The 22,797-nt window shown below is 42.8% G+C and overlaps 1 protein-coding gene across 2 annotated transcripts; it reads left to right on the top strand.

Annotated features, from left to right (window-relative positions):
- The first annotated feature begins 107 nt into the window (after positions 1-107).
- On the top strand, positions 108-22,797 carry HEATR3 (HEAT repeat containing 3). 2 transcript variants are annotated; one of them, XM_034426473.3, is made up of 15 exons: positions 108-126; positions 5,211-5,383; positions 6,471-6,558; positions 8,113-8,225; positions 9,847-9,956; positions 11,780-11,920; positions 12,684-12,952; positions 14,139-14,229; positions 15,285-15,439; positions 16,459-16,541; positions 17,534-17,670; positions 18,787-18,875; positions 20,754-20,897; positions 21,226-21,402; positions 22,373-22,797. In XM_034426473.3, exons 2-15 carry the CDS (start codon positions 5,265-5,267, stop codon positions 22,499-22,501), a joined length of 1,845 nt encoding a protein of 614 aa, XP_034282364.2. In that variant the 5' UTR covers positions 108-126; positions 5,211-5,264; the 3' UTR covers positions 22,502-22,797. The 2 variants fall into 2 exon arrangements, with proteins under 2 accessions (XP_034282364.2, XP_034282363.2); XM_034426472.3 differs by lacking the exon at positions 108-126 and adding an exon at positions 3,271-3,544.

The following is a 22,797-nucleotide window of genomic DNA, read 5'->3' as shown; positions in this document are numbered from 1 at the left end:
AAACTCGATCGAGATGAGATACTGGATAACTTGGACGAAAATTTGGCGGGCACCCATCTCTGTAATGGAGAAACTTTTCATCTACTTTCCCATCCTCCCTATAGAGGGGCTGCTCACCACAATCCGGTATGAAAGACATTTGTTTTATCGTTTTAGGCAAGATTAACTTGCATTTATTATCCAAGGGTTAAATATTATACAATAGAAATGTATATCTGATTCTGGGCACTTTTACCGTATGTATTTTAAGTTATGGTTGAATATAGGTGGGTCTTTAATCTTTCATGATTTCAGAAAAAAAGATCGTTGAAATGTGGAGATTTCAAAATATAATAGGTTAAAAAGAAGGCCTTCCTATTAGGTAGGCAGAAGAATTTGGCGGGATTTCTACCAAACGTAGAATGATTATTAACAAAAGGTTTGTAGCTAAAACAGCTCGAAACAGAGGAGGCTTTGATTACAGCTGATTTGTGAGTAGAAAAAAAAAATCTAAGCAGGATTTATAATTTGTGTTATAAATTGTCAACAACTGGAATGTACTGTTAATTTTAATTTTTTTAAAAAATCCAACTAAATAAGTCAAGCGACTGAGCGTGCTTTTTTCAAAGCATCTTATAGTGGTCTAGCAATGAAGGGAAATCTCTTCTCAATTTACAATTCTGAAAATAGTTTGGAAGTTAGGGGTCCCTGATGTTCTCTGAGCTTGCTTATTTTCTTGCAAAAAAATACCCAAACTAGGTAATATCATCAGTGCTACTAAGAAGTGGAGATTTGCTGTTTATATTCGAGTGGTTTGCCCTGGAATGGTCTTAGAGGTTTTTCAGTTGGGCTGTTTACTATTGGCTTCTTTTAAACAAGGAAACTCTAAACACTTCTAAATCCATTCCTTAACTAGCACTGATGATGATACCTAGTTTGTAATGAAACATCTTCAAGGAAACCACCATGCTCAGAGAGCACCAAGGACACCAAAATCTTATTCGACCTCTCTGCAAACCCCTCTCCCTTCTAGCACCTCGTTTAGTAATGAAACGTCTGCAAGAAAACAAGCTCAGAGAACACCAAGGACGCCGAAGTCTTCCTTCTCCTCCTCTCTGAAAACCCCTCTCCCTTCAAACACTGGGGATGTTACCTAGTTTGGTAATGAAATGTTTGCAAGAAAACCCACCTATTCTATTCTATTCTCTATTTATTCCAGTCTCCTATTCTATTCTATATTCTATTCTACTCTACTCTATTCCCCATCCTTCTATTCTATTCTGTTCCATATTCTATTCTATTCTCTATTTATTCCAGTCTCCTATTCTATTCTCTATTCTATTTTCTCTATTCCCCATCCTTCTATTCTATTCTATATTCTATTCTATTCTATTCTATTCTATTCTATTCTATTCTATTCTATTCTATTCTATTCTGTTCTCTATTTATTCCAGTCTCCTATTCTATTCTATTCTATTCTATTCTATTCTATTCTATTCTATTCTATTCTATTCTACTCTACTCTATTCCCCATCCTTCTATTCTATTCCATATTCTACTCTATTCTATTCTGTTTATTCCAGTCTCCTATGCTATTATCTTCTCTTCTCCTCTATTCCCCATCCTTCTATTCTATTCCTTATTCTATTCTATTCTATTCTATTCTATTCTATTCTACTCTGCTCTATTCTCATTCCCTCCTCCTCTATTCTATTCTATTCTATTCTATTCTATTCTATTCTATTCTATTCCATTCCATTCCATTCCATTCCATTCCACTCCACTCCTATTCTGCCTTCTATTCTATTCTATTCTATTCTATTCTATTCTACTCTGCTCTATTCTCATTCCCTCCTCCTCTATTCTATTCTATTCTTATTCTATTCTATTCTATTCTATTCTTCTATTCTATTCTTCTATTCTATTCTATTCCATTCCATTCCATTCCATTCCATTCCATTCCATTCCACTCCACTCCTATTCTGCCTTCTATTCTATTCTATTCTATTCTTCTATTCTATTCTATTCTATTCTATTCTATTCTATTCTATTCTATTCTATTCTATTCTTCTATTCTATTCTCTATTTATTCCAGTCTCCTATTCTATTCTATTCTACTCTGCTCTATTCTCCATCCTTCTATTCTATTCCATATTCTATTCTATTCTCTATTTATTCCAGTCTCCTATTCTGTTCTATTCTATTCTATTCTATTCTATTCTATTCTATTCTATTCTATTCTATTCTATTCTATTCTATTCTGTTCTCTATTTATTCCAGTCTCCTATTCTATTCTATTCTATTCTATTCTATTCTATTCTATTCTACTCTACTCTATTCCCCATCCTTCTATTCTATTCCATATTCTACTCTATTCTATTCTCTGTTTATTCCAGTCTCCTATGCTATTATCTTCTCTTCTCCTCTATTCCCCATCCTTCTATTCTATTCCTTATTCTATTCTATTCTATTCTATTCTATTCTATTCTACTCTGCTCTATTCTCATTCCCTCCTCCTCTATTCTATTGTATTCTATTCTATTCTATTCTATTCTATTCTATTCTATTCCATTCCATTCCATTCCACTCCACTCCTATTCTGCCTTCTATTCTATTCTATTCTATTCTATTCTACTCTGCTCTATTCTCATTCCCTCCTCCTCTATTCTATTCTATTCTTATTCTATTCTATTCTATTCTATTCTTCTATTCTATTCTTCTATTCTATTCTATTCCATTCCATTCCATTCCATTCCACTCCACTCCTATTCTGCCTTCTATTCTATTCTATTCTATTCTATTCTATTCTATTCTATTCTATTCTATTCTATTCTTCTATTCTATTCTATTCTTCTATTCTATTCTATTCTATTCTATTCTATTCCTTATTCTATTCTATTCTATTCTATTCTATTCTACTCTGCTCTATTCTCATTCCCTCCTCCTCTATTCTATTCTATTCTTATTCTATTCTATTCTATTCCATTCCATTCCATTCCATTCCATTCCACTCCACTCCTATTCTGCCTTCTATTCTATTCTATTCTATTCTATCCCTATCCCTATCCCATCCCATCCCATCCCAATCTATTATTATTATTATTATTATTCCACTCTATCCTTTAGATGGCTGCGGCAACCCGGCCGCCTCTCCCAGCCCGGGGGAGAAAAACAATCATGCAATGCGGGGGGGGGGGGGGGAAGAGCTCCGTAGAGACCCCGGCCCCTCCCACCCCCTCCCTCCCACCCCTTTCCTCAAGCCACGCCCCCTTCCTTCTCCGCCTGCATCCGGGGCGGGGGCGGGTGGGGGGGGAGCGGCGCCTGCGCCCCAGCCGCGCACGTGGGGCGGTGAGGGCGGGGGGGGGGAAGGCCGGCTGGGCAGCCCTCGGCGGGTCTCTTCCGTGGAGGATCGCTCCGTTGGGCTGCCATGGGCAAGGCCAAGGCCCGTCGCTTTCGCCCGCCGCCTTTCGCTCCGGACGGCAGCCTGAGCGAGCAAGCGGCCGAAGGAGCCGAAGAAGCGGGAGGAGGAGAGGAAAACTCTCCGGCCGCCGAGCTGCTGGAGAAGGCAAGGCAGAGGGACGCGCCGTGGGGAAAGCCACGTTTTTTTGTTTTTTTTTTTACTACTACCGGTTCTGTGGCCGTGGCTTGGTGGGTGTAGCAGGGGAAAGGAGGCTGCAAAATCCCCATTCCCACCCCACCACTCCAGGGGGAGGATGCTGTAAAATCTCCATTCCCATCCCACTCCAGGGGAAGGAGGCTGCAAAATCCCCATTCCCATCCCACTCCAGGGGAAGGATACTGCAAAATCCCCATTCCCACCCCACTCCTGGGGGAAGGGTATTGTAAAATCTCCATTCCCACCCCACTCCTGGGGGAAGGGTATTGTAAAATCTCCATTTCCACTCCACTCCAGGGGAAGGTTATTGCAACATCCCCATTCCCACCCCACTCCAGGGGAAGGATACTGCAACATCCCCATCCCCCCCCCACTCCTGGGGGAAGGATATTGTAAAATCTCCATTCCCACCCCACTCTGGGGCCAGCCAGGGGTGGTATTTGCCGGTTCTCCGAACTACTCAAATTTTCTGCTACCGGTTCTCCAGAACCTGTCAGAACTTGCTGGATTTCACCCTATGGGAATGTGCCTCCCGCACAATGAATGGGGAGTAACCGTAACGGAGTTGGAAGGGACCTTGGAGGTCATCTAGTCCAACTCCCTGCTTACGCAGGAGACCTTGTACTAGGGATTCGAACCGCCGACCGTTCTGATCGACAAGCTCTCAGCATCTTAGCCACTGAGCCACCTGGGGCGGAGATGGGGGATGCCTCCAGAAATCACGGGCTGGACTAGAAGACCTCCAAGGTCCCTTTTAGCTCTGTTCTATGCTAATCTAACCTGGGGAAGGGCCTGGCATCGGGGAGAGAGGAGGAGGAGATGGGGGAAGCCGGGCTTACCTCCAGAAATCACAGCCTCTCCATCACCGGAGGTTTTTTAAAGAAGAGACTGGACAGTCGCTTGTCTGAGATGTGGAATAAGGTTCTCCTGCTGGAGAAGGGGGCTGGACTAGAAGACCTCCAGGGTCCCTTCCTTCCAGCTCCATGTGGGGGAAGGGTCAGGCATCAGGGGGAGAGAGAGAGGAGGGGGCTGCAGTAACAGAGGGGTAGAATCAAGATCAGGTGAAGTGTTAATAGCACTTTTTGTCATGCTTTGGTAAGGCCACACTTGGAATAGAACATCATCATCAGTGCTGGAAGGGAGCGTCTGTTAGGTTAACCCAATCAGGATCATCATGCTAGCGCTGGTGATGTTACCTAGTTGGGTTTTTAAATGTCTGCAAGAAAACCACCAAGTTCAGAGAGCATCAAGGATCCCAAATTACCAAGTCCATTTTGAATATTCCTGGAAAACCTTTCAGCAGGATTTAAATTGATGCACACCCCTCCTGGGCAGGTGCAGAGTGCATATTTTGTATTTGATGTTTTTTACTTCTGGCTGTTCACCGCCCTGAGTCCTTCAGGAGAAGGGCGGTATATAAATTTAAATATTAAATTAAATTAAATTAAATACCTTCCACCTCAGATCCAAACACGCGCAAGTCAAAGCTATTTTAGAGGAGCCCCAAGGACTTCTCCTTTCAACCTTGAGCTACAAATATTTTTCCTCTATCGAGACTTAATCATTCGGTTTATTAATTCTCTGTACCGGCCTCCCTTTCTCTCTGCCTTTCTAGCTGCAGCACCCCAATGCCGATGTGCGTGAATTTGCTTGCGCCAACATTTCCAAGATGTTGCAACAGCAACAAACGATCCCAGCTTTTGTGCAACGAGACGTAGTTCGCCGGCTGGGTCCGTTGCTGCTGGATCCAAGCTTAGTGGTTCGGGAGACAGCGGCAGGAGCTCTTCGGTGAGTGATGGACGATAGAGAGAAGGTCAGAGGAAATGATGGTTTAGGGCAGTGATGGCAAACCTTTTCGGCACCGAGTGCCAGAAAGGTCGCATGGAAACATCATGTGCGTCCTTGGGGCTACTCTCTGGGAAAGCCAAGCTTTTTGGAAAGCCAAAATTTCTGCCTTTTCTTTTTGTATATATTTCTCCGGATTTGAAACTTTCAGACTTACACAGATTAGCAAGATCAAATTTATGTTTCTCATCCTGGTTTCTGGGGAGTTCTTCCCAATAAGATTTTTTTTCCCCCCCATCCAATGGTAAAAAGTTTCTCAAAACTTTTAGACATGTTTTGATTGTTTTCATCATTGCTTGTGTCGTGACTTATCCTTATCTTGAAAAGATTTAGAATGGAGTTGAGTAGAGTAGAGTAGAATAGAACAGAATAGAAATGGAATGGAATGGAATGGAATGGAATGGAATAGGAATAGAATAGAATAGAATAGAATAGAATAGAATAGAATAGAATAGAATTGAATTGAATTGAATTGAATTGAATTGAATTGAATTGAATTGAATTGAATTGAATTGAATTCTTTATTGGCCAAGTGCAATTGGACACACAAGGAATTTGTCTTTGGTGCATACACTCTCAGTGTACATAAAAAGACAAGATACATTTGTCATGAATCATAAGGTACAACATTTAATGATAGTCATAGGGAAACAGTCAATATAAATCGTAAGGATACCAGCAACAAGGTTACAGTCACATAGTCATAAGTGGAAGGAGAAGGGTGAAAGGAACGATGAGAAGATTAATAGTAATGCAGACTTAGTGAATAGTTTGACAGTGTTGAGGGAATTATTTGTTTAGCAGAGTGATGGCATTCGGGGAAAAACTGTCCTTGTGTCTAGTTGTACTGGTGTGCAATGCTCTATAGCGCCGTTTTGAGGGTAGGAGTTGAAATAATTTAAGTCCAGGATGCGAGGGGTCTGTAAATATTTTATATTTTAATATTTAAAAATTGAAATATTTAAAATTTTTATATTTATTAAAAACCAATCTAGCAAACTAATGTGGAATAAATTTGGCTTCGTTGCAGAAACCTTAGTGCCTGTGGAGGATTTGAAGTTTGCAACGATATGGTTACTAAAGACATCATGACACCTCTTGTCGCTTTATTGAAGGAGGTATGTTGTGTGTGCTTTGAAAATAATTCCGCAGAGGTGAGTTGGAGTGTACGGGAGCCTGAACACAGCCTCTCTTTAAAGGAGCGTATCTTTTTTTTTTTTTTTAATATATAATTTTTATTAATATATTCTATACACTAATACACAAATAAAATATACAATCCTGCCACCATGGTGTAATATGATTACATTGTCCATAAGTATAAAATCATTCCTTTATACATACATATTTGCCACCATATATATATATACATCATCATATATCTATTTCTGGACCCAATCGTACCATACTTTCTAACTGTTATAAAATCTGAATCTTTTTTACCATTGATCAATCTAGTTAATCTATCTGATTCCGCACACTCATTAATTTTATATATTATTTTCAAATCTATCGGTAAGTATTGATTTTTCCACTCCTGCGCATCTTTTTCTGCTACGAGGAGCGCATCTTTTTCTGCTACGAAAACAAAAAAAGGCGCATCTTTTTCTGCATCTTTTTCTGCTACGAAAAAAAAAAAGTCTTATTAAAGCAGCTGCCTCTTTTTCAGGAAAAAAAAGGAAATGACTACTTTAAAGAGATGCTGTGCTCATGTACCCACTCATTACAGAATGTGTATAAATTAAAATGAACAAAAAAATGTTTCAGAAGTTTTGAGAAACATTTGAATATTACGAGTGAAATGCTTCCCTAAAGCCAACCAGTTCAGAGCAAATAGAAGATTAGAATGGGCATATTTACCATACCACAGATCTGTGCGTACATTGAAAGATGTTCTATAATGCGTAGGTACCTGAGCACAGCTTCTCTTTAAAGCATCCATCTCCTTTTTCAGACTTCAGCGCAAAAGAGGGAGCTGCTTTAATGAGCTCGGATATTGTGCTACTTTCCACTCCAGCCTCAATTTACTGTACAGGCCTTCCTGATAAGCCTACTATCCAATAACTAGGTTTGTCCAGGCTTTGCTTTTCAAGATCCTCTTAAGATTGATTAAATTATGTTACCTGACTACTAAGCTATAATAAATCGTAGCCAGAATTTGCTGCATTCACTTGACCCTAAACTGTCAACCACAGCTGACAAACCAGAATAGTTAGGTTCAATCAACAGACGGGGGCAGAAAGAAGCAACCTCTTTTAAGTTTAAGGTGATGGATGAAATAGCATATAGTAAGTGGTATCCCAAAAGAAGAAGAATGAATGAACTAGGAAGAGATCCGTGGAAGCAGAGGTAGCACTAGCACTTAGACTTTCATACCACTTCACGTGCTTTGCAGCCCTCTCTAAGTGCTTTACAGATTCAACCTATTTCCCCCAACAATCTGGGTCCTCATTTTACCAACCTCAGAAAGAGGGAAGACTGAGTCGACTTTGAGCTGGTCAGGATCGAACTCCTGGCTGTGGGCAGAGTTCGCCTGCAGTATTGCATTCTAACCACTGCGCCACCACGGCTATTCTATGAAGGACATCTTGCATTCTTCCCATCAGGGCCATTTCAGAATGCACTGACTCTAATTTTCGTTCTTTTGTTTTGGCCTTCTCTGATCCCAACAGTGCCAGGCAGGACTTATAGAAAACAACGGTTCCTTGAAGTCAGACAAGCAGACAGAGAAGAATCAGACTGAAGACATCACTAACGAAGCTGTGAATTTGCTCTGGAATGTGTGGTCAGTAGAATCGTGAAATTTCTTGTTTTTAGGGCCAGCGGGGATGTGTGTATGTGTGTGTGTATTTGTGGTAAGAGGGGAATCCATTGACCGTGTCTTCTCCAGTTGGTGGAGTTGGCCAGGATGGATGAGCTCAGCTCTCCTTTGAAAAAAAGTGGAAACACATCCCAAATAAAACGAGTTCATTAACATTTGCAGTGTGTCACTGCACAGGTATGTTAGGGAAGGATGAACGAATCCCAGTTGGGAGAAGGTCCTCTTTTTGTGTCTTGTTTGTTAACCGTGTAAAACGTTTAGTCGGTTTCGATTGGAAATTAATCAATGCCGGGGCTGTGAATATTTCAAACATTGTTTGGAAGAAGGAAGTCTGGCTTTTCCCCTCCTCCCCCACCCTCCCCCAGGCTTCTGCTCGAAGCTTGAAAAGTGATGTGGTAGCATTAAAAAGCGTGATCTCATTAAAGCAGCTGCATCATCTTCTTTCGGACTTGAATAGACGCCGGGGTGGGGGTGGGGGTGTTGAAATCCTACCATCCTTCCCTTCATGCATATCAAAGAGATCCCCTATGCGGAATGGGACTTTTCGACTCGATCCCTTCCCCTTGCCTGTTTCGTCTCGAGGTTTTCACCTCTGAGTTATTAGTCACAAATTTTTCTCCTCGGCTGGCCCTCCGCCAGTCTTTTGCCCCAGCACAACGGTCACGGCCCCTCCCTCTCAGGCCCTTCGCCCCAGCCCATACGCCTTCCTTCCTTCCTTCCTTCCTTCCTTCCTTCCTTCCTTCCTTCCTTCCTTCCTTCCTTCCTTCCTTCCACAGCCACGAGTTTGATCCTAATGGGCTCAAGGTTGACTCAGCCTTCCTTCCTTCTGAGGTAAAATGAGGACCCAGATTGTTGGGGGCAATAGGCTGACTCTGTAAACTGCTTAGAGAGAGCTGTAAAGCGGTATATAAGTCTAAGTGCTATTGCTATCCCTCCCTCCCTCCCTCCCTCCCTCCCTCCCTTCTGTGGTACAATGGTTAGAATGCAGTATGGCAGGCTCTGCCCACAGCCAGGAGTTCAATCCTGACCTGCTCAAGGTTGACTCAGCCTTCCATCCTTCTGAGGTAAAATGAGGACCCAGATTGTTGGGGACAATAGGCCGACTCTGTAAACCGCTTAGAGAGGGCTGTAAAAGCACTGTAAAGCGGTATATAAGTCTAAGTGCTATTGCTATTGCTATCATTTTGGAACTGTGCTCAGTCATGATAACATTGAAGATTGCCATCTTTGCTATTAAAGCAATAGACCAGGGGTGTGAAACTCGATGTCATTGAGGGGGCTGCATCAGGGTTGTGTTTGACCTCGCATGGTAGGTGTTAGCCCGGTCGACGTCACTCACGTCAGGGGCGGCTGTGGTGGCCCAAGCACTTGGCCAGTAATAATGGGTTCCCAAGCTCCGTTTTCGGCTGCAACAGCCTCCTGCAACCTACCGCCAGCGGAAACGGAGCTCTGTTCCTTCGCTGTTTCCAGAGCGGCCCCCGCAGGCCAGATCTAAGCACCCCGACATGGGCCTTGAGTTTAACACCCCTGAAATAGACTCTTTAGGAGATGGACCAACTAAATCTTCCTTAATGTCTCTTATCAGTGAATGCAACAGTACAGCCGTATCAATATTCAACAAAGAAGGATGCTTAGATGTTGTTCTACAATATCTGAAGAGATTTCAAACAAATGTTGACCTGGCTATCGCTGTGGGTAAGAAAGGGCAGATATTTTCCTTTTTCTTTTTTCTTGGAGGTGCTTGTTATAGCTTTTTCCTGCTGGCACGAGGCTGTCTGTATAATTTACCAAGAGAAGGTAGATTGAAGCTGTTTGTTTGTTTTTAACCATTTAGTTGTGTCTGACTCTTGGTGATTTTATAGATGCTCTCCATGCTTCCCTGTCAAACACAGCTCCTTTCCATTGTTGGATGTTCGACTTGGTTACCAGATTTGATGTGATCAAGCCAGCTTGTTCTTTGCTTGCTCCTTCTTCTTGTTCCACTAACCCAGGGGTCGGCAACCTTAAACACTCCACAAAGGTCCTAATCGGAAGCCGTCCCCCCTCCCGTTCAGATCTGGAGCGACTGGAAGTCTGGTTCCCCCACCATAGAGTCTCCTAGCGTGGCGTCCTTTTTCCTCTACCTGTCCTAACCGAAAGCCCTATCAATTGTGGAGCCGACCGGCGACGGAGAGCCACAGCGGAGAGATAAAAGAGCCACATGCGGCTCCAGAGCCGCAGGTTGCCAACCCCTGCACTAACCATTCCCAGCATCTTTGCCTTCTCCAGTGAATTTGCAAGCATGGCCAATCGGACGTAGCCTTAGGATTTTTAGCTTCTATTTTGAAGCAGGAACGGGAAAAATGTGTTGTCTTCCGATGATTTCATTGTTTTTCATTAACTCGAATCCTGCTTTTCATCTTTTTCTCTAGGAAAAAATGTAAGTGGCAGAAGGTAGAATGAGGTAGAATGATAGTAACTTAAAGGAAACGTTTTGAGATTTACAAAAAAGTTTTTATATAATACAGGTAGTCCTCAACTTACAACAGTTCATTTAATGACCAAAGTTACAATGGCAACTGAAAAAGGTGACTGTTGACCATTTATCACACTTTTGATCGTTTCAGCATCCCAAGGTCATGTGATCAAAATTCAGAGGCCTGGCAACTGACTTGTATTTATGACGGTTGCAGTGTCCCGGGGTCATGTGATCACTTTTTGCAACCTTCTGACATCAATGGGGAAGCCAGTTTCACTTAACAGCCATGTTACTCATTTAGCACCTGCAGTGATTCACTTAACAACTGTGCCAGAAAGGTAGTTAAAGAGGGCAACACACACTTAACACATTCCTCGCTTAGCAACATATAAAGTTTGGGCTCATTTGTGGTCGTACGTTGAGGACTACCTGTTTAGCGTCAGATGACGATGGACCTGGGTATTAGTGAAAGTAAACTAAAAACAGTATCAAGTAGTTGATCATACTTTCCTGAAACAGAAGGATGGAAATCCCAAAGGTGCTTTTTCAAGAGGCAACTGGACTTCCTTGTTTTTTCTTTGAAGGCATTTCGCTTCCCATCCAAGAAGCCTCTTCAACTCTAAATGGATGGATGGGGAATGGGAGGATTGATATTCTTGGCAGACAGATGGTCCTTTGCATCCTTTTAGAGGGTGGTTGAAGCTCTTGGAGGTTAATCTGTGTCCTCAGGGTCACCTGAGTGATGCTCCTGGTTCCTGTAGTCTGCAATGTTTTCCTCTGGAAATCCATTCCTACCCCCACACCATTCAAAGAGTGTTCATCCCAAATTGTATCCTGTCAGAGCTGAAGAAGCTTCTTGGATGAGAAGCGAAACATCTTAAAAGGGGGAAAAAAAAGGAAGTCCAGTTGCCTCCAGAAAAAAAGCAGAACAATGGGACAAGCATGACCTGGATGACAGAGAATCTCTACAGAGAAAGACGGATGGGTAAAGGAAAGTTGATTTATGACTTTGCGACTTGGATGTGTGGCCTAGATTTAAACGTGCCCTCTGCCCGTACAGCGTCCTGTTTACAAACCGTGACAGAAGATAACCCAGATCTACTATCGTCTTTCGATGCACCTGCGCACCAGGTGCTGGAAATGGTCATGTTATCAACGGAGAAAGATATGGAACACATCCTTTTGCGGACATTGGTGGCAGGTAAATACTCAATATGGCCGGCTGGGGAATTCTGGGAGTTGAAGTCCACAGGTTGTGAAGTTGACATAGCTGCCCGCTCTTGCGTTACGGCAACGATGCGTCAGAATGTGGGTGTGGGTGTGGGGGGAAGACACAGCTCTATAGTTAGTGGGTGGGAGTTCCTTGCATGGATCTCAATCTAACACAGGGGTGTCAAACTCGATTCACCAGGATTGTGTTTGATGATGTGGGGCCGGGGTGGGCATGGCCAACTTGACATCACTCATGTCGGGGTTGTGCCTGTGGCCTCCTGAGCTCTGTTTTTGGCTGCAATGGCCTCCTGCAACCTCTGCCAGCAAAATTTTGGACTGCACAGAGATGAATAGATTAACTTTAATGATTAAAGAGAAAGAGGATACAGAATATTTTAAGATATGGGGGAAATTTTATGATTGGATAGAAAAGATATATATATATATATATAAAGAATTTGATAAGCAAACAGGAGGAAGTGACATTAAATATATGTATTTTGGGGGAAATATTGAAATAGAGAAATGGGATTTATTAAGGAAGGAATAAGAAGAGGAGGAGTAATAAAAAGAAGAAGAAGTCACCGAAGAAACACCAAGATGACACACGGAAGGACTGATGTCTTATGTGTTTGTTTATCTTAAAAAAAAAAAACTTTTTATAAAAAAAATAATAATAATAATAAAAAGAAACGTCGTAGCGATCAGATTTGGCTAGGCTGATCTCTACCGAATCCTTTTCGTGGCTTCAGGGGTAGCATGGAACATCAAGAGCACCGTGCCTTCGGGAAGCCAGGCGGGAACCATCAATGCCATCCTGAAGATTTTCTCAGACTGTCTAGCTGTGGATGCTGGAGAGGCGGTCGTTCGGATGAAGGAAGCCGAAACGGAAAGGTTGAAGACTTCCGTTGAAGGAAACGGAGTGAACGGAGGAAGCTCCGCACACGTAGAAGGGGATAGCATGGAAGAGGAAACTGGAGGGATCGCCCGAGGAGAGAAGGACCTGTTGGATCTACTGCCAGTAAGTGGCCGATCTGTTCTTTCAAAAGGGAGCACCAGGGGCTGATTTATAAGGATAAGACAAAATGTCAGAGTTCCAAGTAATACACCCATAGCGAACAAAACTCCGAGGCAGGTAGATTCCTCAAAGAATAGTGTTATTGGATATATCATATTGGCACAGGCTGGTGAAAACCGACTCTGAATGTTCCCGCAGTTTTCTCCCCCAATCAGTCAGTCACACAGTCCAATCACGATACCGATGCAAAAAGGTTAGCCATCACTGCCTTATATCATTACAGACAAATGATTGTCCAGTCTCCTCTTAAAAATTTCTGACGTTGGAGCATTCACAACTTCTGGAGGCAAGTTGTTCCACTGATTAATTGTTCTCACTGTCAGGAAATTTCTCCTTAGTTCTAGGCTGCTTCTCTCCTTGATGAGTTTCCATCCTTTGCTTCTTATTTATTTATTTATTTTATTTTATTTCTATACCGCCCTTCTCCTGCGGGACTCAGGGCGGTGTACAGCCGAGATAAAACATAGCATATAAAATTTAAAAAACAGTTTAAAAAACAATTAAATAATTTTGGCCCAAAATTTAAAACAACCCAATTAAAACCGAATTCAATTAAAACTGAGAGGATGGGATCAAGCCAGCCTGGCTAGATGTAATAAGTGTGTTTTAAGGGCCCGACGAAAAGTCCGGAGGTCTGATATCATGCGTATCTCAGGGGGCAGGTCATTCCAGAGGGCAGATGCTGCCACAGAGAAGGCTCTCCCCTCTGGGGGTCGCCAGCCGGCACTGTCTGGCCGATGGCATCCTGAGGAGGTCCTCTCTGTGCGAGTGAACCGGTCGGTGGGAGGCTATTGGCGGCAGAAGGCGGTCTCGCAAATACCCCGGCCCTAAGCCATGGAGTGCTTTAAAGGTGGTCACCAACACCTTGAAGCGCACCCGGAAGACCACAGGAAGCCAGTGCAGCTTGCGCAGGAGAGGTGTCCTACCTGGACACCTTCTTGTCCTACCCTCAGGTGCTTTGGAGAATAGGTTGGCTCCCTCTTCTCCGCGGCAGCCCCTCAATTATTGGAACACTGCTATCATGTCTCCCCTAGTCCTTCTTTTCATTACCCAATTCCTGCAACTGTTGCTCTAGCCTCCAGTTCCCTAATCATCTTTGTTGCTCTTCTCTGCATTCTTTGCTTCCTAGCGTAGCCAGCAGGAGTTGAAGCAAGTGAATGCGTTACTTCTGGCTCAACAAACCGCCCTGGAAATCATCGTGAACATGTGCTGCAACGAAGGTATATCTGTGGCTCTTTTCTCGGGTGAAGTAAGCTGGGTGCTTAAGTGAAGCGGGCAGTAGAAGTTGGATAAATAAATAAATCAAACAAATGCAGTTTTCCCTCAACTTGATCAGCTGTTTTAATACGCGATGCTTAAGGAGGTTATTTATGCCACAGTTTTTGTCCGGCACCCCAATCCACAGACTGTGTGGCAGTGGAGTAAGTCATAAAATGAATGGAAATGCCACGGATGGCCACCAGAAACTTTTGATCTTGGTTAAAGGCCCTGTGGAATAGTTAAAGCCCTACTAAGTGTGTACACACATGTAAACTGGGCCAGTTGAATTGTCGTGAAGCTCTTGGGTCTTTGCATGTTGTGTGAGCCAATTTCTATACACACGGCATGTAAAAGTGGGTCATTTGAATTGTGTAGCTCTTGGGTCCTTTGCATGTGAGAAATTTTGTGACCCATTTTCTATACACACATGTAAAGCTGGGTCAGTTGGAGTGGTGCTGTGCGGTGGCCTAGAGGTGGAACCCTTGCCTCACAATCCGGAGGCTGTGGGTTCGATCCTAGGTAGAGGCAGATATTTCTCTCTCTGGGCACACTGAGAAAATATCTGCTGAACAAAACTCCGCATTGGCGACAGGAAGGGCATCTGGCCATTAAAACACTCTGCTAGCTCCATTCAGTTGCCCAGACTCCGCCCCGCAAGGGATTATGGGGTCATTAAATGGAGATGATGATGATGTAAAGCTGGGTCAGTTGAACTGGTGGTGCAGCTCTTGGATCTTTGCATGTTGTGTGAACCCAGTCTGTTGGGTAGCGGATCATGCATTGTGTGAATGCTACCCAAATGGTTTTGACTTACACCTTCAGGCTTATTGCAACAATCCGTGCAAAAATAATATGTTCTCATAATGGTTGCATCTATAACCTCTGTAGCATGACAACCAAAGAAACTAGTATTTGGCTGAGAGGTTGGCATTTGAAGAATTCAAGATAGTGGCATACAACTAAAGTTGTTGCACTTCCTTTGGGATGTTGTTGACACCTGGGCTTTTATTTCCAGATGCCTCTGACGAAGAATGGGAAGAGTTATCGAGCAGCGATGAAAGCGATGCCTTTCTGGATAACAGTTTTGAAGAAGAGGGGAAGCTCCTTTCTCCACTGTGCCTTTCAGCTGAAATTCACACCGCCCTGGTCAATCAGTTCATCCCAAAGAAGGTCACCAGCTCTTCTTTGACTTCAGACGACAAACCTCTTCAGTTTCCAAAAGCGGTTTCTATTTCCCAAACCTGTGATGGCATTTACTGCATTAGGGTTCATTGAAAAGCGCACCATTGGCTGAGTTCACACCATGTGCTAAGTCTTAAAACGTGGATTACAAAGGAAGGGAGGAGGTCACATAGTACAGTAGACTTCCTTTCTCTTCTCCAGCTTGGTGCCCTTCATATACGTTGGATCAGGTGGCAGTATGCTTAGGTTTAGCATGATGGGTGAATCAGGTCATAGTGTCCCAGTGCCCCACCAAAACAAAACAAAAAAAGAAAGAAATACTTTGGGATTTGGGGTGGCAGATTGGAAAGGTATTATTGGAAAAGGTTTCTCTGCCAGATTTTGCACAAAGCGTTGCATTTTTTAAAAAGGGATGTTTTTTTACTCCTCTAATTAAGAAAGCAATTGGGGGGAGGGTTTGTCAGCAATAGCACTTAGACTTATATACCGCTTCGCAGTGCTTTACAGCCCTCTCTAAGCGGTTTACAGAGTCAGCCTGTTGCAAACCCCAACAATCTGGGTCCTTATTTTACCCACCTCGGAAGGATGGAAGGCTGAGTCAACCTTGAGCCGGTGAGAATCGAACTGCCAAACAGCTGGCAGTCAGCAGAAGTAGCCTGCTGTACTGCGTTCAAATACCAGAGGTGGTATTCAGCAGGTTCTGACCAGTTCTGGAGAACCGGTAGCGGAAATTTTGAGTAGTTTGGAAAACTGGCAAATACCACCTCTGGCTGGCCCCAGAGTGGGGTGGGAATGAAGATTTTGCAGTATCCTTCCCCTGCCACGCCCGCCAAGCCACACCACGCCCACCAAGCCATGCCCACAGAACCGGTAGTAAAAAAAATTTGGACTTCACCGCTGGGTTACTTCCACATTTTGTGGGGATGTTGTGCTCTTCTAAGAATTGGGGCCTGTGGTCCTTTTTTGAATTTTCACGATGACCCACAGCTGTTCTTTCCTTCGTGCAGATCCTGGAAAAAACTGCTTTCCCTAGCGGAGTAACTCTTGATGTCTGTATGCAACATCCGTCTTGGAAGCCTCTGATTAAAAAGTAAGTGACTTGTTTTCATTCGATTCCTTGTTACCGCCTTCTTTGGAAAACACTCTCTGTTGATCAGTCCCGGCCAGTGTTTCTCAACCTTGACAGCTTTAGGAGGGATGGACTTCAACTCCCAGAATTTGGGTTCGGCTAGTCTAAAGAAAAGAAGAATTAGGGGCGACATGAGAGCAGTATTCCAGTATTTATGGGGCTGCCCCAAAGAAGACAAGGTCAAATTATTCTCCAAAGCACCAGAGAGCAGGACAAGAAACAATGGTTGGAAACGAATCAAAGAAGCAACCTGGAATTAAGGACAGTGAGAACAATTAACCAGCTTTCCTCCAGAAATTGTGGGCGCTCCATCGCTGAATGTTTTAGAGTCTAGACACTCTCTTATTTAAAATGGTATAAGTTCTCCTGCTTGAGCAGAGGGCTGGACTAGAAGACCTCCAAAGTCCCTTCCAGCTCATTCTATTCTAAGATTCTAAGAATTCCAGCATGGCTTGCTGGGGAATTCTGGAGGTTGAAGTCCACCCTTCTTAAAGTTGCCAAGGTTGAGAAACTCTGATCTCCACTAACATTGGGACTAGAAAAAGGATGCATAACCTACGCGATTCCCCGTTCTCTCAACCCTGAAAAAGCCAGCTGATGGATTTGGGCAGCTCAACTTTCTTGGATGTTTTGTTAACCAATAAGCCAAATGGGTGGGTTGACCTCAGGCTGGCCCTCAACCAGTGGTGGGTTGTCCCCGGTTCGGACCGGTTTGCAAAAACCGATAGTACAAATTTGTAATAACTACCGGTTCTTGCTCATGCTGCCCTGGGTCTTCGGAGAGGGGCGGCATATAAATTGAATAAATAAATAAATAAATAAATGCGCAGAAACAAGGCGCGCACGTGAATGAAGCGAGCGCGCACGCGTGATCCCATTGCAAACCGGTAGTAAAGGTAAGTAGAACCCACCCCTACCCTCAACCTCAACCCTTGTCTTGACTTTTCTTTCAGGTTGAACATGATCCAGTACAGAGCGCTAACCTGCCTTCACAGCATCTTACTGGTGTCGGATGTGGATAGCCTGGGGGGTCCTTCAGCGCTTCAATCCCTCTCACAGCACCTGTCTCAGTTAATTTTTTCTCAGCCAGGTTTGCTTCAGGCTTTGATTTTTAGGCTCTTTCCAGCTTGGTAGGATTCCTTCTTCCCCGCTGCCACCGTAGCTCATTCTTCCCAATCCTTCTGCTAATTGCACTGGCTACTGGATAGCTCTACCTTTTAATTATTGGGTTTCCTGCTGTTTTGTCTTTGTAGACAAAGACAAAGTCTTTGTGGAGTAGACTTATTTATTTAAGGAAGGTGTGAGAGAACATATGTTGCAGTTGGCCTCCTGGCGTGGCATGCCAGAGGCCTTTGACTCAGAGTTGACTCTTGGTGATTGCCCGGACGAGTCTCTGTGGGTTTTGGGGCCAGCGTTTTTCAGAAATGGTGACCTCTTGATACTTTCTTGGGGCTGTCAGGAGGGACTGGTCCAAGTTACCCAGCTGGTATTCCTGCCTAAGGGAAGACTAGAATTTTTATTTATTTATTTATTTATTTATTTATTTTAAATTTATATACCGCCCTTCTCCCTGAGGACTCAGGGCGGTGTACAGCCAGAATTAAAAAACATAAAATACAAATATTAAAAAACAATTAAAATATATATAAATTTGGCCCAAAATTAAAAATACAAACCAATTAAAACATTTAAAATTTCTTCTTAAGCCAGCCCGGCTTGCTGGAAAAAGTGGGTTTTAAGGGCACGGCGGAAGGCACTAAGGTCTTGGATTCTCCTTATCTCTGGGGGGAGCTAATTCCAGAGGGTAGGTGCCCCCACAGAGAAGGCCCTCCCCCTGGGGGTCACCAGCCTACATTGATTGGCTGATGGCACCCTGAGGAGGCCCTCTCTGTGGGAGCGCACGGGACGATCATGGCCCTCCGGTTTTTAATCTGGAGCCTTAAACTTCAGCAACTTGAAGATGGCTGGACTTCAACATCCAGAATTCCTTAGTCAGCCTGGAGGCTAAGGAATTCTGGGAGCTGAACTCTACATATCTTAAGAAGTTGCTGAGGATGAAAAACACTTAAATTCCTCACTTAGCAACAGCAATCTGGGCCTCAATTGTGGTTGTAAATTCAGGATTAACTGTATAACTTGTGTTTTTGAACTCAAAGAAAATGTTATTTTCTATTTTTTTTTTTTTTTTTTTTTTATTTTTGGGCAGAATTTTCAAAGGAAGTGGAGTTTCTAGAAGCCGTCACGAGTGCGTTGCGAGCTCTTTTGCAAATGTTGGCATCCAATAATATATCTCAGGTGAGTTTTCTGGACGTGTTGGCATCTAATATCACAGTTTCCACAATGTCTTTCAAAACATGTACGGAGGAAGACCCCATGTTCGGGAGAGAAAATGCTGTCAGTGTGGCCCGATACTGGGCGAATGTCATTTCGTTTTAATCTTATTTAAAATTATTTATTTAACATACTTTTTTTGCACATGCTACATTTCTAATGGCCTGTTTTATTTGCTCAGCATTGAAGGTTTTAATGTCTGTCGCTTGAAAGTGCTTTTGACACGAAGAAAGTTTCCACAATCTGATTATAGAACATGCACATCATATGAAGTGGTTATTTTTGGGCACACATCTGCAATTTCTTGAAGATCTTTTGAGTTAAATAGGAAGGTGGTCAGATCCACTCGTTCTGAAGAGATTTAGGAAAGGAGTATGGCTTCGTCACGCAGAGGTAGGATCCGTTTGCAAGAAACAATAAACCAAAATATCTCTGGTTCAAACTTAGCTTCCCTAATGATGCCTTGTTGAATAAATCATAGCTTCATGTTGTCTGAATCCAGCACATGAAGCCATAATCTGAACTATAGGTTCTTGTTTCATAGAGGTACTAATATGAACTTTTTAAACCATGGTTTGTTGCACAAACCCTAGCATCCTAATTTGACTGTAGTCTTAAACCCTGAGCTGTGGTTTCACACATTATACCGGTGTGCAATTTACCCTAGGCCTGTCTGTATAGTGCCGAACCTGAAGTAGGACTGGGAAACAATGCCTCTGAACACAGGCAGAATATTTTTATATAAATAAAATAAATTCGTTGTTGTTTAGTCGCGAAGTCGTGTCCAACCCATTGCAACCCCATGGACAACGTTCCTCCAGGCCTTCCTGTCCTCTTCCATCCCCCGGAGTCCATTTAAGCTCACGCCGACTGCTTCAGTGACTCCATCCAGCCACCTCGTTCTCTGTCATCCCCTTCTTCTTTTGCCCTCCATCGTTCCCAGCATTAGGCTCTTCTCCAGTGTGTCCTTCCTTCTCGTTAGGTGGCCAAAGTATTTGAGTTTCCTCTTCAGGATCTGGCCTTCTAAAGAGCAGTCAGGGTTGATCTCCTCTAGGACTGATCAGTTTGATCCCCTTGCAGTCCAAGGGACTCACAGGACTCTTCTCCAGCACCAGAGTTCAAAGGCCTCAATTCTTTGGCACTCAGCCTTCCTTTATGGTCCAACTTTCACAGCCAACCATAGTTTCCCAACTATGGGAAAACCATAGCCTTGACTATATGCACTTTTGTTGGCAGGGTGATGTCTCTGCTTTTTAGTATGCTGTCTAGAGTTGTGATAGCTTTCCTCCCCAGGAGCAAATAAAAAAAATAGAAATACATAAAATAAATACAAGTAAAATATAAAGATATGGGTTGGTTCAAGGAAAGAACCAAATTAGAATTAAGGAGAAATTTCCAGACAGTGAGAACAATTAACCAGTGGAACAGCTTGCCTCCAGAAGTTGTGAATGCTCCATCATTGGATGTTTTAAAAAAGAGATTGAACTTCCATTTGTCTGCAATGGTATAGGGTCTCCTGCACAAGCAGGGGATTGGATTAAAAGGCTTTAAAAGGATCCCTTCCAACTCTGTTTTTCTCTTTTCTGTAAATATATTTTATTGCTGCTCATGCTTGTGGATGGCTTCTTAAAAGCATATGAGATAGTTTGATCACAAACCTATGCCATTTTTTCACTCAAAACGAAAATATTCCTTAAAAAACAGCTTTCCAGTACATTGGGATTGTAATTCCCAAAGTGGCTGTCATCCCATCACATCTGGAGGGCTCCAGGTTAGAGTTGGCCAAAAGGATGTTTGACTCAAAAGGTTGTGATTTCTTTTCCTTCCTCTTTTGTTAAACAGTCCATGACCCCGGAGCAGCTGATGACTCTGTGTGACACCGGAATTCAGAGCACAAACATCAGCGTCCGAATCAATGTTGTTAGCATTTTGGGAATTGCCGGGAGTGTGCTTGCCAAAGTGGAAGACACCGCTGAGACGCTCAAGGTAAAATCAGTTGCCATTTTGCTCTTAATGGGGATGTCATTTGCTTGGAAGGTAATGGATGGAAACTAATCAAGGAGAGAAGCAACCTAGATCTAAGGAGACATTTCCTGACAGTTGAGAACAATAATCGAGTGGAATGTCTTGCTTTCAGAAGTTGTGGGTGCTTCATCACTGGAGCTTTTAAAGAAGAGATTGGACAGCCATTTGTCTGAAATGGTATAGGGTTTCCTGCTTGAGCAGGGGGTTGGATTAGAAGACCTCCAAAATCTCTTCTAACTCTGTTGTTCTGTTTTTTTCCTTTGGATTCTGCATTTCTTTGTCGTTCCAGAACATCGGAAAATTCCTCCTCAATGTTGCAACGAAAGACCCTTCTCTTGTGGTGGTGGGAGAAGCCTTGGATGCCCTCTTCGATGTTTTTGCCGATGGCAAAGAAGCGGACAGGGCAGCAGAGGAAATAAAATTGCTTTACGCGCTTAAGGAATTCCAGCCCGTTTTCAAGTCACGGGTAAAAACATACAGTTTCCTAGTGAATGGGGAGAAGATGGAAAGGCTAAGATGGTTTAAGGAAGCATCTGGGTTGCACATTTAAACAGCTAACTTTTCTTGCCCGGTTGCGTTCGTTCATTGATTTCCTGAAAATCCCAACATCGGCTTTATTTTAAAAATCCCTACGTTACTAGTCCTCGTAGTTTCAGCAATGCATTTTGAAATGGGATGGCTAGACTTTTTGTCACTGACAACTTTGCTTGATATGATTTTTTTTTAATAGAAAGTTGAGGGAGGGGCTATAAAGATGTTGAAACAAGAAGGTCATGGGTATTGATTCTGTTTCATTTTATTTCCTGGGATAAGGGATTTAGATTGTCTGCCTGCCTACCTCTCTCTCTCTCTCTCTCTCTCTCTCTCTCTCTCTCTCTCTCTCTCTCTCTCTCTCTCTCTCTCTCTCTCTCTCTCTCTCTCTCATCTGTGTCTCTGTCTGTCTGTCTGTCTATCTATCTATCTATCTATCTATCTATCTATCTATCTATCTATCTATCTATCTATCTATCTATCTAGTATGTCACAGAAGTGAGTACACCCCCTCAAATTTTGTAAATATTTAAATATATTTTTTCATGTGACAACACTGAAGAAATGACACTTGGCTACAATGTAAAGTAGTGAGTATACAGCTTGTATAACAGTGTAAATGTGCTGTCCCCTTAAAATAACGCAACACACAGCCATTAATGTTTAAATTGCTGGCAACGAAAGTGAGTACACCCCTAAGTGATAATGTGATAACTTAAAATATTTACAAAACTGAGGGGTGTACTCACTTCTGTGACATACTGTATCTATCTATCTCTCTACCGACCTATATCTACCTTTCTCTCTCCCTCCCTCTCTCTCTCTCTCTCTCTCTCTTTCTCTCTCTCGTTATTGAGTTCAGCTCATTTAGAGCTTCCACATTTCTTTTTTTTTTTAAACTGCAGATGCGAAAGGAAGGCAGAGGACAGTATAACACAGAACATCTATGTGTTTTAGACAACGTGAAGCTGAATTTAAGAAGATTTATTGCCTATCAAGAGACATTGGGCAGAAAGAAAAAAGTTTTGGAATAGAAATAAGGATGGAAAGCTCTATTTTTTTTAATTTAGTTTTATCGAATGTTTTAACCATTAATTCTATAGGACTTTGTAACAACCGCTATAGTAGGAGAAAAGGGTTAAAAGTCTGCTTTTCATATTATATGTCTTATATTGAGGGGGGTGGTGGTGGAAAGAGGCAGAGAAAAGTGTGAAAATGAATTCAGCACCACACAAGGGTCAAAATTTGTCCTTAATGCGGTGAAGTGTTTTGATCTGCCATTCTTAAAAAAAGAATGAGCAAAAAATCTAAAATAAAAGATTATAATGGA

Source organism: Pantherophis guttatus, chromosome 11 (assembly GCF_059756535.1).
Source record: "Pantherophis guttatus breed Tessera chromosome 11, ASM5975653v1, whole genome shotgun sequence".
In the NCBI taxonomy this organism is placed as follows: domain Eukaryota; kingdom Metazoa; phylum Chordata; class Lepidosauria; order Squamata; family Colubridae; genus Pantherophis; species Pantherophis guttatus.
This window is presented reverse-complemented; position numbering and strand designations above follow the sequence as displayed.